The 20,261-nt window shown below is 49.7% G+C and overlaps 1 protein-coding gene across 5 annotated transcripts in view; it reads left to right on the top strand.

The window, feature by feature from the left end:
* The window catches only part of kalrna (kalirin RhoGEF kinase a), a gene marked incomplete at both ends in the record, with an annotated part of 193,384 nt that overhangs the window by 64,612 nt on the left and 108,511 nt on the right, over positions 1-20,261 (top strand). For all 5 annotated transcript variants that reach the window (XM_084443201.1, XM_084443203.1, XM_084443200.1 and 2 more), the window contains 6 exons: positions 23-196; positions 1,270-1,608; positions 7,665-7,787; positions 10,056-10,247; positions 11,383-11,514; positions 16,325-16,555. In XM_084443201.1, the coding sequence (XP_084299327.1) occupies positions 23-196; positions 1,270-1,608; positions 7,665-7,787; positions 10,056-10,247; positions 11,383-11,514; positions 16,325-16,555 (1,191 nt within the window). The remainder of the gene's footprint in view (positions 1-22; positions 197-1,269; positions 1,609-7,664; positions 7,788-10,055; positions 10,248-11,382; positions 11,515-16,324; positions 16,556-20,261) is intronic.

A 20,261-nucleotide genomic window follows, 5' to 3' on the forward strand; every position in this document is an offset into this window, starting at 1 on the left:
AGTTCTGTGTGTTTCCTTACAGACTAGTCTGGTCTCGGTGGAGGGGCTGACCAAGCTGGTGGACCCGTCCCAGCTGACCGACGACCTGGAGGGTTCTCTGGACTACAACCACGAGGAGTGGATGGAGCTCCGCGTGTCCCTGGAGGAGTTCATCTCCAGCGCCGTGCACCTGCTGGCCCGCCTGGAGGACCTGCAGGTAGGGCTGAGGTTCAGGTCATGACCCCCGGCGTTTAGGTCATGACTCCCGGCGTTCCCTTCTCCGCAGGGTCTGCTTCTTCAGTGGAAATCAGGTTGCGGTGGAGCGCTCAGCAAGATATTTTCAGCTTCTACGCAGATACAAACGGTTGCGGCTTCTCACTGAAATCTGTCTTCCACAACACAGTGTCAAGGGGTTTTGTGTCGGTAGAACATGTGTCGGCTCATGGGGGGATAAGGTCCATTAGGTTAGCAGTCGTGTGAGGGGCTACAGTACCTAGTTTAAGTGCTGCAAGATTTAAGTGGAATTATGACTGGACTTTTTCAGTCATCTAGGCTACAACCCCCACGCCTTGTCGATCCCGCCCGAGCCCGACGCAACTGACCGCTAGTTCAACCCAATAATGTTATGTTACTTGTTGATTACTTAAGACTGTCACTACAAAACACTACGATGACGGCTGAGTTCGGCTAGAAACAGGTAAGCACACGAGTAGGAGAAGCCATCTATTAGCCATTTGGTAAGGATAATTCATGTAGATGATAATGTGAAAATATAAGTGATTGACATTGTGTAGGGGACTGTGTATTGACACTTGGGCTGTGGGAGTGACAGCGTGTAGCATGTTATGTTTTATGTTTCGGTGCTAGTAGACCCAAGTTTGGGGAGATGCCATTTGGGGAAGAACCGTGATGGAGATGTCTGTTCCTTTTTATGACCTGCGCTAGCCTCTTGCTAGCAAGTTAGCGATAGCACTAGCGTGTAGCACTGTTGACACTTGTCACGTGGTTTGTCTAAATAAACGCGTCGTCATTCGGTCGAAGCTGTGTGATGAGCGAGCAAGAACGCTACACAGTTCAGTTGAATTGCTGCTTGCGATACTCATGCACATTGCACTTTACACGTGTGCATGTATTACTCACGCGCGTACGCCGTGGTACCGAAATTGGTACCGAGTTCTGTGGAAATTTACTGGTATCGGTACCGACTACTGAATTTCTGGTACCGTGACAAGCCTATGTCTAATCACAATGTACATTTGGTACAAACCGCATCTCTGTTGTTGCTGCTAGGAGCTGCTGGCCAAGAAAGAGTTCCCTGTAGACGTGGAGGGCTCTCGCCGACTGATTGACGAGCACACGCAGCTGAAGAAGAAGGTGATGAAGGCTCCGGTGGAGGAGCTGGACCGGGAGGGCCAGAGGCTGCTCCAGTGCATCCGCTCCAGCGACGGCTTCTCTGGACGCAACTGCATCTCGGGCAGCGCCGACTTCCAGAGCGTGGTGCCCAAGGTGGCCAGCCTGCTGGACAAGCTGCACTCCACACGGCAGCATCTGCACCAGATGTGGCACGTCCGCAAGCTCAAGCTGGACCAGTGCTTCCAGCTGCGGCTCTTTGAGCAGGACGCAGAGAAGGTGAGTGGGGCAGTGGAGGGCAGGAGCTGCCGTCGCCTCAACAGAATTCACAGGACAACATTCACAACAACAACAACATTCCAACAGCAACAACAACATTCACAACAGTCGTCTAAGAAGGGATCCACAGCTCACTGAGGACAGGCTGATGTTGTTGATGTTGTTGAGGACAGACTGATGTTGTTGATGATGTTATTGATGCTGTTGAGATCAGGCTGATGTTGTTGTTGATGTTGAGATCAAGCTGATGTTGTTGTTGATGTTGTTGAGATCAGGCTGATGTTGTTGTTGATGTTGTTGAGATCAGGCTGATGTTGTTGATGTTGTTGAGGACAGGCTGATGTTGTTGATGATGTTGATGTTGTTGAGGACAGGCTGATGTTGTTGTTGATGATGTTGATGTTGTTGATATCAGGCTGATGTCGTTATTGATGATGTTGATGTTGTTGATATCAGGCTGATGTTGTTGATGATGTTGATGTTGTTGATATCAGGCTGATGTTGATGCTGTTGTTGATGTGGTTGAGATCATGCTGATACTGTTGAGATCATGCTGATACTGTTGAGATCGTGCTGATGTTGTTGAGATCATGCTGATGTTGTTGGTGATGTTGAGCTTGTTGATGTTGTTGAGATCAGGCTGATGTTGATGTTGTTGAGATCAGGCTGATGTTGATGTTGTTGAGGACAGGCTGATGTTGATGTTGTTGAGATCAGGCTGATGTTGATGTTGTTGAGGACAGGCTGATGTTGAAGGAGAATGCTGAGTGTTCTCTGCTGGTCCCTAGAGGTGTGGCATGTTTGCATCTAGACAGACAACATGACTCAAGGAATTAATATGAATACATCCACAGGGCTGGACGCTTAGCTTTTCTCCAAGTAGCACTGTGCTACCATGCTGAAAAATTTAGTAGCACACAACATTTTTTAGTAGCACAATGAAAATTCAGCAATTTTCATAAAGGGGACATTTTCAAACAAATAAAGTGCTTATTTAGCCTAATCCTAACCAGGGGTGAAAGTAGGATTAAGTTATTGCAGGTACTACTACTCCAACCTTCAAGTCCCCCCCCCAGACAGTTCCTCCCCCAGACATGAAGAGACACAAATTCAATTTTTCAATTCCTGTTTGGGGTAGAAATTGCTACTTTCACCCCTGCTTAACGCCCCATCCTCTTCTTCGTCCAAGTCGCTCTCGTTTCGGTCTCCTGCTCTGTTTCAGATCTGATTACAGGTACGTAGCTAAATGCTGCGCTTTATTGGTAGATTCAGAAGATTCAACCAGCCTGTTACGTTAGTCTAAACATTCGCTTGAAAAAAAGAAGAAAAAAAATACTGCTCACGTTAAACAGCACGCAAAACAGTGCATGTACCAATGGTTCTGTCGGACTCGCACTGATGCGACTGAATGTAATTTTCTAGTCGCATTGGAAATTATCCACTCGCAAATGCGAGCAAAACAGTCGCACTGTCCAGCCCTGATCCACACACTGTCTGAGATGGATAGATTTTTCATGTAAATATCCTCATGCCTCAAAGTACAAATATTTATTGTAGATGCTACATGTTTAAATAAACTGTGGGTAGATGTGAGCCTCTCGGGTCAGCTCTGTTTACTTACCCAGATTCAGACAGACGCTGCTGTGAGGTTTGTGTTGATTGGGAGCATATTTCCCTGTGAAATAGACATTTCATTAAAAAGTAAATGATTTTCAAAGGTCTGTGTGAACAGGAGAACACAGGACATGTTTGGTGGTGCAGCTCCAATGGCTAGGTGGTTACAAAAAGATCATCTGACCATGAATTTCATCTTTCCCCCTCTACAATGTCCAGAGGCACAGAAAGACCCATGAAACCGTGTGGTGATTATGCCTACAGTAGCTGTGTGAACAACTTCCAACAGTAGGCTTTTATACTAGGAAACCTGCTATGGAGCGACTCATTAAGGGTATGAGTGGAGTTCTGGCGTGCCGTCTGGCCTCAGGTTAGCAGCTCCGATAACGGTTCCGAAAACACCTCTTCAGGAGGGTCTCGGAGCAGCTGTTTTAATGCGCACTTGTCTGCGATTGTTGTGTTCACACAGGCCCATACAGAGCGCTCTCGGGCCCAAAGCTTGTTTGGTGCAACCACCCTAAGTTACTCCCTTTACGCACAAATATAATGAGCGGATATTTATTCTTGATAAGTTCATGAGGTAACTTACAGTAGGATTGATCATTTTGTGTGCATAAACAGTGCACCGCGGGCGCAGACTCCAGAGGGATGAAGCACAGTTCTTTTTACTCACACCAATGTTCCCAATTATATTATGCTCCCAGTTATATATCTGCTTTGTCCAGATTGCCAATTGAACAAAAAACGACCCAACGGCCAGGTGCAAGATTGTAACATATTATTCCCTGAACTGAAGTAAACAATCTAGAGGGTTGAATAGCTTGCACCCCTAGTCTAACATTTTGCATTCATTCACTAGCCTACATAAGCATTCACATCCATACAAGTAAGGGTGTGTTTTCAAGACATTTACAGCATTTCAAAATTCAACATCTGCATCATAGACTATTGAGTGCTATTCATTTGAGGACATTTGACCTGTGTTGAGCTGATAGCATACGCTTTGAAATTAAACACAGTTTTCTCTAAATGACCCATTGTGTGAGTGTAACATTTTGCATTAATTGTTGAAGTCACATATAGTCTACCACATAATATTATTGCTGTGCACATTCTTATATCCATATGTAATATGGATTATTCATTCAACCTTGATTCCTATAAAAACCGTATTGATGAACCTAGGCGACATATGCTGGGAGTAAGTAGCATTGCAGCCTAAAAGTCAGGTAAAAAAGATGGCCGACCATCTTTTTGCCAGAATTCGCTGAAAGAAATGACCAAACTACATTTTCCTGGTGGGATTTCGAAGTTTTAAAAACACTGACACGTAAAACGCACATATGTAGGAAAAGTCATGAAAGCAGGGCGCTGTAACTTGAACGGTTGCAGATAATTATTTTTTAATGTAGTTGCATGGGTCAAATGACCCACCATTGGCGGTTCTAGGGTTAAGGGTATAAGGGGAGTTCTGGCGTGCTGTCTGGCCTCAGGTCAGGGCTCAGCTGCACAGTGAGTGCTCACAGGTGCTACTAGAGAACGACCCCCACCTTCCAAGCACAACTCACATGACTCACCCATTACAGATGCTGCTGCTATTATGTTCTGTCATCCTGCAGCCTCCACCCCTCTCTCTCTCCCTCCCCCTCCCTCCTCTCTATCTCTCCCTCTCTCTTCTCTCTCCCTCTCTCTTTCTGTCTCTCTCCCTCTCCCTCCCTCCTTCTCTCTATATCTCCCTCTCTTTCTCTCTCTCCTCTCTATCTCTCTCTTCCTCTCTCTTTGTCTCTCTTTCTCTCTCTCTCTCTCTCTCTCTCTCTCTCTCTCTCCCTCTCTCTCTCTCTCTCCCCCCTCTCTCTCTCTCTGTCTTATCCTAGTTGTGGTCAGGCCAGTGGTTCAGGTATTCATTAGTAGAAGTGCAGTCTGTGTGATGACAGTAATATCCCAGGATGCCTCTGATTAAAGCCAGCCTGCATAATGATGATGATCCATCTCCCTGAAGGGACTGCTGCTGAGAATGCTCTCTAACTGGATGATGTGACCGCCAATCAAGGACGAGTGTCTGTTCCAATTGGATAGTGGAATTTCCAATCAAAGAGAAGTTTGGAGGCGTGTGTTTCCTTCCCGGCTGAAGATAGTTGGCTTCAAGAGCAGCTCCATGTTGTGTTCCATGGTTCAGCAGCTCTGTAGTGGTCAGATACCAGTCATGTTGAAAGCTCGGGACTCTGCAGCACTGATTCACCAGAATCTCTGGAACCAGAACCAGAGCCAGAACATCTGGAACCAGAACCAGAGCCAGAACGTCTGGAACCAGAACCAGAGCCAGAACCTCTGGAACCAGAACCAGAGCCAGAACCTCTGGAACCAGAACCAGAGCCAGAACGTCTGGAATATGAAGCTGCACCTCAGATGCTGCTTTCGAAGCCACGGTTGGGGCAGACCTTGTTTTAATCTTAAACATTAAGATTAAACAGTAAGATTAAACAGTCCCGCCAGTATTGGTGGTGGTGCACCTGCATCTGTGTTTCTGGAACACAGGCGCTCCGCCAGACCATAATACCACGCAGCAGCTTTGAAGCTCCAAAACCCATTCCTTCATTTTTATTCACCATGGGTAAAATGAACTTCTTGGAGCGTAACCCCAGTTAGAGCGCCAGTGAAAACAGCCAATATCTGAGGGGATTAGGATCAAAGCATCCGTCTCAGAGCTGAGGGGCTTCCCTGGAGGGTCTCAGAGCTGAGGGGCTTCCCTGGGGGGTCTCACAGCTGAGGGCCTGCTCCCTGGAGGGTCCTTTCTCTCTGGACGGGGGTCCCATAGTGACTCAAACATATGCCGCAGAAGAGAGAATGTACAATTCTAAAGGCCTTGATTTTCAGGATATCTTTACTTTTTAATGTTCATTTTAGGATTAAACCTTTTTCTGATTGGTCCACATGTCGTTCTTTCTATAGACTGGAACAGGATAGGACGTCCTTTATCAGCAAGAGTACTTAGTCTGAGATCGTCTGAAAGGAATGAGCTATCAGCCAGGCCCAATTAAGACTTCAGACAGATCCGTCCTGTTGATTTGTACTTCATTAGAGTTAGAGAATGTGATTTAATGAAGATGACAAGAAGCAGGATTTACAAGCATAGTCCAGTCATCAGTCATAATAGTGTTCCAGGTATTTTCTTAGTTAGTTATAGCCTGCTCTCAGGACATTCAAATCAAGAACTAGTAGACCTCTATTTTTCAAGATGCTCAGCCAGTGTAATCGAGCTGAATTGGTTAAACTCAGTCCTTATACTGTAGACCACCTGCACCATCACATGGCAAGCTTTTCACTGGCGTAGCCGGCCTAGGCAGTGTTTATGAGGTTAGGTTGTGAGTTGGCCAGTCAGAGGATGTGAGATCTCCCCCAGCGGGGTCTGGGGAGGGGTAAGATAGATCTCCCGCAGCAGGGTCTGGGGAGGTGGAAGAGAGATCTCCCGCAGCAGGGTCTGGGGAGGTGGAAGAGAGATCTCCCCCAGCGGGGTCTGGGGAGGGGGAAGATAGATCTCCCCCAGCGGGGTCTGGGGAGGGGGAAGAGAGATCTCCCGCAGCAGGGTCTGGGGAGGGGGAAGAGAGATCTCCCGCAGCAGGGTCTGGGGAGGGGGAAGAGAGATCTCCCCCAGCGGGGTCTGGGGAGGGGGAAGATAGATCTCCCCCAGCGGGGTCTGGGGAGGTGGAAGAGAGATCTCCCCCAGCGGGGTCTGGGGAGGTGGAAGAGAGATCTCCCCCAGCAGGGTCTGGGGAGGGGGAAGAGAGATCTCCCCCAGCGGGGTCTGGGGAGGGGGAAGAGAGATCTCCCGCAGCAGGGTCTGGGGAGGGGGAAGAGAGATCTCCCCCAGCGGGGTCTGGGGAGGGGGAAGAGAGATCTCCCCCAGCAGGGTCTGGGGAGGGGGAAGAGAGATCTCCCCCAGCGGGGTCTGGGGAGGGGGAAGAGAGATCTCCCCCAGCGGGGTCTGGGGAGGGGGAAGAGAGATCTCCCCCAGCAGGGTCTGGGGAGGGGGAAGAGAGATCTCCCCCAGCAGGGTCTGGGGAGGGGGAAGAGACACCTGTGTCACCAGCTGGATCTGCTGAAATACGCTCTGCATGGGTTGAACTTGTTTCAGTCACACAGTTACAATAGTTTCTTGGTTTCTGGCTTGTTTGAAATGAACAATTAGGACTTAATCAACTATGAACCCATTGGAATGAGGAAGCATGGGTGTTGGTTTGCTTCACCAGCACAGCGCTGTGTGCCAGTTAATCCCTGAGCAGCTTGCACTCAGGGCACGCCAGGGTCAATGATCCATTAACAGTCTTCAGTAACGTTGTGTGTTCCATTAACAGTCTTTCATTAACATGGTGTGTTGAGCTCTGTCCCAGACAGCCCTCTGTGGTCATGTTGAGTATCTGAGCTGCGTTGGTCTTCCCCTGCAGATGTTCGACTGGATCAGTCACAACAAGGAGGTGTTCCTCCAGAGTCACACCGAGATCGGGGTCAGCTACCAGCACGCCGTGGACCTGCAGACTCAGCACAACCACTTCGCCATGAACTCTATGGTCAGTATGAGAGTCGCACCGCAGCGCCCACCGGTCACATGGTCATCTCAGGGGTACCGTAAGCGAGGGCTTTAAAGGGGCAGTGTGCTGTTTTGGACATTTAGCCCTATTTGTGGTCTGTCTACCATGAACCTGAAACATAGAAACCATAATTTCACTGATCGTTCCAGGATTGAGCTAGCTGCAGTTTTTATGCAGGCTCTCGCTGGGCTACAATGGAAGTCAATGCTAACCCTCTAGCTCTAGCCTACCCTATAAAGTTAGTTCAACGAAACGAAAAATATGTGATCGCACACACTCACAATGATGACAAGCAATGCACAGATGTTTCATTTACCTGAGTTCTTTGGACTTTTTGTGGTGTTCCGGCAACCGATTGAAACTCATTCCTGCCAATGCAGGTAAATCCTTGATTCCACAAATTGCACAGTGTTTTGGCATTGTCTGTGTTTTTCCTCAATTGCAAAGATACAGGGTCTGACAAATATTCTGAGTGACAAATGTTCACTTGAGAGATAATGATGGCTACCGCTGTTCTGCCAAATTCCGACTCCGTTCGCCTCCTCCTGCTCAGTTTCGCGCAATGCATGCTGGTCAGTTGAGTCTTTCAAAATAACAGCGTCTGTAACCACCACATTCAGTTTATTGAACGTATTACTCAATTTTCTTATTTGGTTGATGTTCATTGTAAACAAGACACATATTGCATGTGTTTAGAGGCTACAAAATCATAGACTTTAATTCTCCTTTAATGCCCAATGCCATTTTCCAAGTGAACTGACCAGTCAGTGGGCAGTGCTTCATACGTTGTAATCCAATCTGGAACCTAACCTGCCACGGAGCAGGTTAGCTCAGCAGCATAAGTTGCCATGGCGATATAGCGTGGTGAAAAGTGAACCACCTTCGTGATACGGATAAATCAGGCTTGAACCTGAAGTGATTGCCCTAACCCCGTAATCCTGTTTACTAGTCCAGGGCCCTGGTCTGATGATGACAGCAGACAGACACACCACAGCGGGAGCACAGCAGAGATAGGACTGGTCCCCTACTACAGCAAACACACACACACACACAAACACATACACACAAACACACACAAACACACACACAAACACGCACATACAAACACACACATACAAACACACACACACAAACACATGCAAACACACACACACACACAAACATACAAACACACACATACAAACACTTACAAATACACTCATAAAAAAACATGCAAACACACACATACAAACACTTACAAATACAGTACACTCATACAAACACATAGCCAGCATGCAGTGCGGTAGGAGTCATCCAGGCTGGCGTGAACCCAGCAGTCATCAGAGCGCAGGGGCTCGTTAGCAGCTCTGATGAGGGATGAGATAAACAGCCCACACTGCAACACGGAGACACACAATACAGAGATGGATAGTGCCTGCGTGTGTGTGTGTGTGTGGGTGTGAAGGGGGGGATATTTGTCATCAGGCCCAATGCCGCCCCATCCTGGTCCAGTTCATTAGGGTCATGTGACCCACGGTACCTCCAGAACCAGAACCCTTCCATCCCACCAGGCAGAGCTGAAACCCTAAGTGACAGCTGACCAATAACAACGCTACTGGTATAGATGGGGGCTTATGACACTGTTAAAGGGCAATGCTCATTTTTGACAACCTGGACCTTATTTACGACATATTATAAGAAGTTTGACTCACCAAGATCACTTTTGTGTAGTTCGGAGGCCTGTAGAAGAAATTTAAAATCCAGCGCGAGCCAGTATATCCATGTAATGACGGTGATCGGGGCACCGAGAATGCAGTTTCTCAAAATCTATTTTCGGCCGCTAAACGGTTGTTTTCATCAATCAGATTGGATGAATCGACAGTTGAGATTCCTCAACGCGAGGCATTGTTGTGGTTTTCAAATACGGGGTCTTTAGCCTCTGTAATATGATCTTTACACGCCTTTCCCCACTTGCTCTAGCACGCATGCGCACAGGCCAGCGCGCAGACTGGCTATTCTCCGGCTCACATTCTCTGCGCTACGACCGGATTGTTGCTGACGAATGACGACGACAATATTCTCGGCACCAACAACGATCGTAGCGCAGAGAATGTGTGTGTGTGTGTGTGTGTGTGTGTGAGACCTGGGTCTATCTCGTCTACATGGTGTGTTTATGTACTTGTCAGTTTCATTCTTTACCTGTCTACCAAAACTCAAATACAGTAAATGTGTCAAATATGTGTAAGTTGTGGTGGTTGTTTGTTTCAGAACGCGTACGTCAACATCAACCGGATCATGTCGGTGGCGTCCCGGCTGTCAGAGGCGGGCCACTACGCCTCGCCACAGATCAAGCAGATCTCAGGTCAGCTGGACCAGGAGTGGAAGAGCTTTGCCGCGGCCCTGGACGAACGCAGCTCCATCCTGGCCATGTCTGCGCTGTTCCACCAGAAATCTGAACAGGTACAGGACAGAACAGGACAACAGGACAGGAAAGGACAACAGAACAGGACGACAGGACAGGACAGAACAGGACAGGACAGGACAACAGAACAGGACAGAACAGGACAGGTAGGGTACAGGAGAGGGGAGGGGAGGAGAGGAGGAGGAGAGGAGAGGACGAAAGGAGAGGATAGAACAGACCAGGACAGGACAGGACAGACCCCACTTCTCAGGAGAGAACGTGGTCAACATGACCTTGAAGGCCCTCTTCTCAGGACAGAACAGGACAGAAAGCCACTGAGAGAATGTGGTCAACGTGACCACTCACTGCTGTTCCTTTGTTGCATCTGGTTTTCAGGGGACCCTAGTTGCCATGGCAGCGGCAGCCTCAGAAGGATGCTGAGTGGTGGGCCTCGGGGCAGGGAGGAGGAGAGACCCAGCGGTCTGAGTGGGGGGCCTCGGGGCAGGGAGGAGGAGAGACCCAGCGGTCTGAGTGGGGGGCCTCGGGGCAGGGAGGAGGAGAGACCCAGTGGTCTGAGTGGTGGGCCTCGGGGCAGGGAGGAGGAGAGACCCAGCGGTCTGAGTGGTGGGCCTCGGGGCAGGGAGGAGGAGAGACCCAGCGGTCTAAGAGCAGAGCAGAACAGAGCAGAGCAGAGCAGAGCAGAGTAGAATAGAGCAGAGCAGAGCAGAGCAGAGCAGAGCAGAGCAGAGCAGATCAGAGCAGAGCAGAACAGAACAGAACAGAACAGAACAGATCAGAGCAGAGCAGAGCAGAGCAGAGCAGAACAGAGCAGAGTAGAATAGAGCAGAGTAGAACAGAGCAGAACAGAGCAGAGCAGAGTAGAGTAGAATAGAGCAGAGTAGAACAGAGCAGGACAGAACATAACAGAGCAGAACATAACATAACAGAGCAGAGCAGAACAGAGCAGAGCAGAGCAGGGCTGATGACTGGACAGCCTTCCTGCTCTTAGTCCACTCTGCTGTCCTCCTCCCTAAAGGCCCATAAAGCAGCGTTAAGATGGCCTGTCTTCCTCGGAGCCAGGCTGGACTGAAGCCAGTTCAATGCTTGTAGAAGTCTTAAGCCCGAGCCCCTGTCCCCTGTCCTCTGTCCCCTGTCCTCTGTCCTGACTGTGTCCTCCTGTGCGTGTGTGTCCAGTTCCTGGCGGGGGTGGAGGCGTGGTGTAAGATGTGCAGTGAGGGGGGTCTGCCATCGGAGATGCAGGACCTGGAGCTGGCCATCCACCACCACCAGACCCTCTACGAGCAGGTCACGCAGGCCTACACCGAGGTGAGATACTGACCCAACACTGACATGAGATACTGACCCAACACTGATACTGACCCAACACTGACATGAGATACTGACCCAACACTGACATGAGATACTGGCCCAACACTGACATGAGATACTGGCCCAACACTGACATGAGATACTGACCCAACACTGATACTGACCCAACACTGACATGAGATACTGACCCAACACTGATACTGACCCAACACTGACATGAGATACTGACCCAACACTGACATGAGATACTGACCCAACACTGATACTGACCCAACACTGACATGAGATACTGACCCAACACTGATACTGACCCAACACTGACATGAGATACTGACCCAACACTGATACTGACCCAACACTGACATGAGATACTGACCCAACACTGACATGAGATACTGACCCAACACTGATACTGACCCAACACTGACATGATATACTGACCCAACACTGACATGAGATACTGACCCAACACTGATACTGACCCAACACTGACATGAGATACTGACCCAACACTGACATGAGATACTGACCCAACACTGACATGAGATACTGACCCAACACTGATACTGACCCAACACTGACATGAGATACTGACCCAACACTGACATGAGATACTGACCCAACACTGACATGAGATACTGACCCAACACTGATACTGACCCAACACTGACATGATATACTGACCCAACACTGACATACGATACTGACCCAACACTGATACTGACCCAACACTGACATGAGATACTGACCCAACACTGACATGAGATACTGACCCAACACTGACATACAATACTGACCCAACACTGATACTGACCCAACACTGACATGATATACTGACCCAACACTGACATGAGATACTGACCCAACACTGATACTGACCCAACACTGACATGATATACTGACCCAACACTGACATGAGATACTGACCCAACACTGACATGAGATACTGACCCAACACTGATACTGACCCAACACTGACATGATATACTGACCCAACACTGATATAAGATACTGACCCAACACTGACATGAGATACTGACCCAACACTGACATGAGATACTGACCCAACACTGATACTGACCCAACACTGACATGAGATACTGACCCAAAACTGACATGAGATACTGACCCAACACTGATACTGACCCAACACTGACATGAGATACTGACCCAAAACTGACATGAGATACTGACCCAACACTGATACTGACCCAACACTGACATGAGATACTGACCCAACACTGACATGAGATACTGACCCAACACTGACATGAGATACTGACCCAACACTGATATAAGATCCTGACCCAACAGTGACATGAGATACTGACCCAAGACTGACATGAGATACTGACCCAACACTGACATGATATACTGACCCAACACTGACATGAGATACTGACCCAACACTGACATACGATACTGACCCAACACTGATACTGACCCAACACTGACATGATATACTGACCCAACACTGACATGAGATACTGACCCAACACTGACATGAGATACTGACCCAACACTGATACTGACCCAACACTGACATGATATACTGACCCAACACTGATATAAGATACTGACCCAACACTGACATGAGATACTGACCCAACACTGACATGAGATACTGACCCAACACTGATACTGACCCAACACTGACATGATATACTGACCCAACACTGATACTGACCCAACACTGACATGAGATACTGACCCAACACTGACATGAGTTACTGACCCAAAACTGACATGAGATACTGACCCAACACTTACATGAGATACTGACCCAACACTGACATGAGATACTGACCCAACACTGATACTGACCCAACACTGACATGATATACTGACCCAACACTGACATACGATACTGACCCAACACTGATACTGACCCAACACTGACATGAGATACTGACCCAACACTGACATGAGATACTGACCCAACACTGACATACGATACTGACCCAACACTGATACTGACCCAACACTGACATGATATACTGACCCAACACTGACATGAGATACTGACCCAAAACTGACATGAGATACTGACCCAACACTGATACTGACCCAACACTGACATGAGATACTGACCCAAAACTGACATAAGATACTGACCCAACACTGACACTGACCCAACACTGACATGATATACTGACCCAACACTGACATGAGATACTGACCCAACACTGACATGAGATACTGACCCAACACTGATATAAGATCCTGACCCAACAGTGACATGAGATACTGACCCAAGACTGACATGAGATACTGACCCAACTTTGACATGAGATACTGACCCAAGACTGACATGAGATACTGACCCAACTTTGACATGAGATACTGACCCAACACTGACCTACTGTAAGATACTGACCCAACACTGATACTGACCCAACACTGACATAAGATCCTGACCCAACACAAATTATTCCCTGACCTCTCTCAAGCTCCAGGGAGATGTTTAAATCTAGGAACATTAACAGAGTGATAAACATGTGATGAATCCGTAAGGACACAGGAAAGACGGGACAGTAGAGTAGATAAACAGCTACAGATGTTACCTACAGGATAGGCCATTATGTGTTGAGGAAAATGGCTGAAATATACTGGATAAAGAAATGAAACCGCCCACTCAAGCTCCCCATGCTGGGTGATTCAATCAAACACACGTTTCGGCCAAGAAGCCTTTGTTCAAGTCTTGAAAGGCCATTATGTGTTAGCTATCCCTGTAGTCCATAATAGGGTATTTAAATGGGCATTTAAATGTATCACATAATAAGGCACAGTAAGCACTTACAGTATATATATATATATATATATATATATATATATATATATATATATATATATATATATCAGTGGCGGCTGGTGACTCAAAAAACTGAGGAGGACAGGAGGAAGAGAGGCGAACCGCCCATGGGCGCCGGGGGGCACTTTCCCTCAGTCAGTTATTATTTGAAATATCAGCTTTAAAATGTGGATTTTCAGTCAATTTTAGCATATGAAAAACTGAATAACACTTTCTTTAACTACATGCAGAATTCATTTATCATATTCATGATAAAATATTACAAAACAACAATAAAACATTGTAAGCAATAGTTGTTGTAATGGACTGTACTCAAGAAAATAATTGATATTGGTGAGGTGCTGGAGAGGTTAGGTGATATATGAAAAATATTTTTGATTAGGGGACACTGAGGTGTGCTGGCTCTCAAACAGTTTGTTGGCAATCAATCAATGCTGCCACTCTTATGTTTCTATAGCCTACAATTATCAGAACAATATGAACATTCAGTTGAAAGTTTTCCATCCACCCATCCATAACTGGATGAGGAATAAGCACCACAAAGCGATCAATTCTCACGCAAGCAGGAGCCAGGCTGTGGATTTCTCCGATCCGGTGTTGCGACCCAGTCTCTAGAAATGTTTTGGACGAGTTTCCGACAGTTTGCGCCTCCAGCCAATCTGCGCGCCTGCCTATGCCGTAGCCTGACGTGCACCTCGTAGCTAACGTTACCGGCTATAGCCAGCCAGTGGAACTGTCATGTTCGGACGGCTCTAGCTCAAAAAGTATTTATGTCAGCTTAGATATTTAGATGGCTAGAATCAAAGATTCTAAAGAGACAAATAGACTAACAGTTTGATGTATAATATGTCCCATAATACTTTCGGATGCATTATATCATGGAGCTACGAACACACAAAAAGTCTCCAATGGCACAGGGAAGAGAAACACAGACATCAACGCCGACTCAATCGGCCTTCACTGTGGTAAATCTGGAATCTGGAATGTAATTGGACTAACAAAATGTCAATCATTAAATCCTGTTCGGAGTACTGTCCTCCCTTGCAGTAATTTTTCAGCGTTTTGGCCAATCACAAATTAGCATGAAAAAATGGCATTACATTGATAGACCCCTGGACTGGAGGAGGGCCCTCTGTCCCTGGACCGCTGGAGGAGGGCCCTCCCAGTCCTGCCTGAGTGTCCAGTCCCTGGGAGCGGGCTGATAGCAGGGTGGGGCGGCCACGGTTCTCACAGCCACGTCCTCCACGTGGGTTTATTTTAGTGTCTCTAAACACGGTCACTAAAAATGTTTACGGTTTCCACCCAAAAAATGCTTCAGCCGCGTTTGGTCTATTGTGCTGCAAATAAAGACTAACACACACAGGCACGCGCACGCAAACACACACACACACACACACACACACACACACACACATACACACACACACACACACACACACACACACAGACACACACACACACTCCCCCACACACCAGATGTGTGTGTGTAATTTAGCAATTTGCCTTGGAAGTGAAATTATAGCTTTGACCTGCATGATTTAGTACAGTACATGATGGAAATCTAAAGCTGGACTTTTATCAGAATGTCAGTCTCAACCAGAATAGAGTTGTTCAACCTGCTGTCATGTTTCTGTGTCCTAGTCCCTCCATGTTTCCTGTGTCCTAGTCCCTCCATGTTTCCTGTGTCCTAGTCCCTCCATGTTTCCTGTGTCCTAGTCCCTCCATGTTTCCTGTGTCCTAGTCCCTCCATGTTTCCTGTGTCCTAGTCCCTCCATGTTTCCTGTGTCCTAGTCCCTCCATGTTTCCTTAGTCCTAGACCCTCCATGTTTCCTGTGTCCTAGTCCCTCCATGTTTCCTGTGTCCTAGTCCCCCCATGTTTCCTGTGTCCTAGTCCCTCCATGTTTCCTGTGTCCTAGTCCCCCCATGTTTCCTGTGTCCTAGTCCCTCCCCATGTCCAGCGTGTATAGTGTCCAGTAAGGTGTGCTGTGCCCCCAGGTGAGCCAGGATGGGAAGGCCCTGCTGGACGTCCTCCAGAGGCCCCTGGGCCCCGGCAATGCCGAGTCGCTCACCGCCAGCGCCAACTACTCCAAGGCCGTCCACTGCATTCTGGACGTGGTCCACGAGGTGCTGCACCACCAGAGACGGCTGGAGAGCATCTGGCAGCACCGCAAGGTCCGGCTGCACCAACGCCTGCAGCTCTGCGTGTTCCAGCAGGACGTCCAGCAGGTACCGACCAGGGACCACGCCCACCCACCTGACCTTACCTGACCTGACCCCACCCAACCAGGGACCACGCCCACCCACCTGACCTTACCTGACCTGACCCCACCCAACCAGGGACCACGCCCACCCACCTGACCTTACCTGACCTGAACCCACCCAACCAGGGACCACGCCCACCCACCTGACCTTACCTGACCTGACCCCACCCAACCAGGGACCACGCCCACCCACCTGACCTTACCTGACCTGACCTGACCCCACCCAACCAGGGACCACGCCCACCCACCTGACCTTACCTGACCTGAACCCACCCAACCAGGGACCACGCCCACCCACCTGACCTTACCTGACCTGACCCCACTCAACCAGGGACCACGCCCACCCACCTGACCTTACCTTACCTGACCTGACCCCACCCAACCAGGGACCACGCCCACCCACCTGACCTTACCTGACCTGACCCCACCCAACCAGGGACCACGCCCACCCACCTGACCTTACCTTACCTGACCTGACCCCACCCAACCAGGGACCACGCCCACCCACCTGACCTTACCTGACCTGACCCCACCCAACCAGGGACCACGCCCACCCACCTGACCTTACCTGACCTGACCCCACCCAACCAGGGGCCACGCCCACCCACCTGACCTTACCTGACCTGACCCCACCCAACCAGGGACCACGCCCACCCACCTGACCTTACCTGACCTGACCCCACCCAACCAGGGACCACGCCCACCCACCTGACCTTACCTGACCTGACCCCACCCAACCAGGGTCCACGCCCACCCACCTGACCTTACCTGACCTGACCCCACCCAACCAGGGACCACGCCCACCCACCTGACCTTACCTGACCTGAACCCACCCAACCAGGGACCACGCCCACCCACCTGACCTGACCTGACCTGACCCCACCCAACCAGGGTCCACGCCCACCCACCTGACCTGACCTGACCTGACCCCACCCAACCAGGGTCCACGCCCACCCACCTGACCTGACCTGACCTGACCCCACCCACCCACCCATCCACCTGACCTGACCTGACCCCACCCAACCAGGGACCACGCCAGTGGCGTGCACAGACATTTTGGGGGGCAGGTGCTCAGTGAAAAATTAGGGCACCTTCTGCGGCGAGATGTTGACAGCGTGGGGGGGTGGGGGCTGACAGAAAATGTGTATTTTGATTGTTGCGCGAGTTGTTGAGGAGGGGGGAGGGGGGGTGGGTTGGGGGGTGGTGACAGAGTCTTTTTTGATTGTCGCGCGAGCTAAGTATACTGATAGCTTCACATGCTGTACCAACAACTAATTTCGACCGACATTGGTCGTGTGGTGGTCATCATTACGTTAAATCCATTTAAATCCTAGTGTCTAGCTTGTTAAGCAGGTGGGCAGTCGGCTAATTTATGCTCAGCTGTTTGGCGCTGTATGAGAATTACTTCACAACAGAGACAAATAAATGCAAGTTATAGTTTTGCAACTGAGGCTTACGGGGCAAACAATACACTCGTTTGGTTTATGTGTTACCTGGCTGGTTAGCTGTCATCACTCGGGCACTCTGGATGGGGAAAGGGCAGTGGAGGAGTAGCGCGCCTCCGTTTGTGTCCGCTTTTTGCGTTTACCGTTGACAAAGGAAGAGAGGGAGGGGAGGGGCACGGTGTGTGCCGCGGGCACGTGAGTGTGTGCGGGGGGGGGGGGGGGGGGGGGGTCTGGCAAAATTACAACGCATTTTGGGGCATTATTATTACACGCTTTTAATCGAGAATTGATCGATGTCACCATGGGCCACATACAGTAGGCCTACACCCACCCACCTGACCTGACCTGACCTGACCTGACCTGACCTGACCCCACCCACCCACCTGACCTGACCCCACCCAACCAGGGACCACGCCCACCCACCTGACCTGACCTGACCTGACCTGACCTGACCTGACTCCACCCACCCACCTGACCTGACCCCACCCAACCAGGGACCATGCCCACCCACCTGACCTGACCTGACCTGACCTGACCTGACCTGACCTGACCTGACCCCACCCACCCACCTGACCTGACCCCACCCAACCAGGGACCACGCCCACCCACCTGACCTGACCTGACCTGACCCACCCACCTGACCTGGCCTGACCCCAACCAACCAGGGACCACGCCCACCCACCCACCCACCTGACCTGACCTGACCCCAACCAACCAGGGACCACGCCCACCCACCCACCCACCTGACCTGACCTGACCCCAACCAACCAGGGACCACGCCCACCCACCCACCCACCTGACCTGACCTGACCCCAACCAACCAGGGACCACGCCCACCCACCCACCCACCCACCCACCTGACCTAACCTGACTCCACCCAACCAGGGACCACGCCCACCCACCTGACCTGACCTGACCTGACCCCACCCCTCACCTTCCTCAGGAATAGAGTACAACAAAGGAAGGTGAGACGGGCAGACAGAGAAACAGACAGAGAGAGAGAGAGAGAGAGAGAGAGAGACAGACAGACAGGCAGGCAGGCAGATGGACAGTCAGTCAGTCAGTCAGTCAGTCAGTCAGTCAGTCAGTCAGTCAGTCAGTCAGTCAGCCAGTTAGTCAGTCAATCAATCAGACAGACAGACAGACAGGCAGACAGGCAGGCAGGCAGGCAGGCAGGCAGGCAGGCAGGCAGGCAGGCAGGCAGGCAGGCAGGCAGACAGACAGACAGTGTGTCTAGGTCCTCCTTAGACAGCCTGAGACAGAGCGCTGCGTTTCAGCAGAGCCAGTGAGTTTAATTACAGCAGGCTACTTGGACAGTCAGCATGGTGTAGTCTGACACACACACACACAGGAACACACACACACACAGGAACACACACACACACACACACACACACACAGTCTCCGTGAAAGAAGACTGTCTCTGTTGCAGGCCACTAATTGTACACTAGGCGAAGAGCAGTAACGTACTGTCCTGCTGCAGTCCAGACATGGACACAGGGCGTCAAGGTCACAGAGCCACCCAGACCTGGTCCTGCTGCAGTCCAGACATGGACACAGGGTGTCAAGGTCACAGAGACACCCAGACCTGGTCCTGCTGCAGTCCAGACATGGACAAAGGACGTCAAGGTCACAGAGACACCCAGACCTGGTCCTGCTGCAATCCAGACATGGATACAGGACATCAAGGTCACAGAGACACCCAGACCTGGTCCTGCTGCAGTCCAGACATGGACACAGGACGTCAAGGTCACAGAGACATCAAGACAAGCTACATGACAAGCTAGAAGGGTAGTATAAGGAGGGTATTATTAGGAGCTTAGTATGTAGGAGGGGAGTATGTAGGAGGGTAGAATGTAGGAGAGCAGTATGTATGTATAGTATGTATTAGGGTAGTATGTATTAGGGTAGTATGTAGAAGGGTAGTATATAGGAGGGTAGTATGTAGGAGGGTAGTATTTCTGAGGGTAGTATTAGAGGGGTAGTATGTAGGTTGGTTGTATTAGGAGGGTAGTATAAGGAGGGTAGTATAAGGAGTGTAGTATTAGGAGGTAGTATTAGGAGGGTAGTAGTATGAGGGTAGTATGTAGGAGGCTAGTATTAGCAAGGTAGTATTAGGAGGGTAGTATTAGGAGGCTAGTATTAGGAGGGTAGTATGTAGGAGGGTAGTATTAGCAGGCTAGTATTAGGAGGGTAGTATCAGGAGGGTAGTATTAGGAGGGTAGT

This window comes from Borostomias antarcticus, assembly GCF_949987555.1.
Source record: "Borostomias antarcticus genome assembly, chromosome: 9".
In the NCBI taxonomy this organism is placed as follows: Eukaryota; Metazoa; Chordata; class Actinopteri; order Stomiiformes; family Stomiidae; genus Borostomias; species Borostomias antarcticus.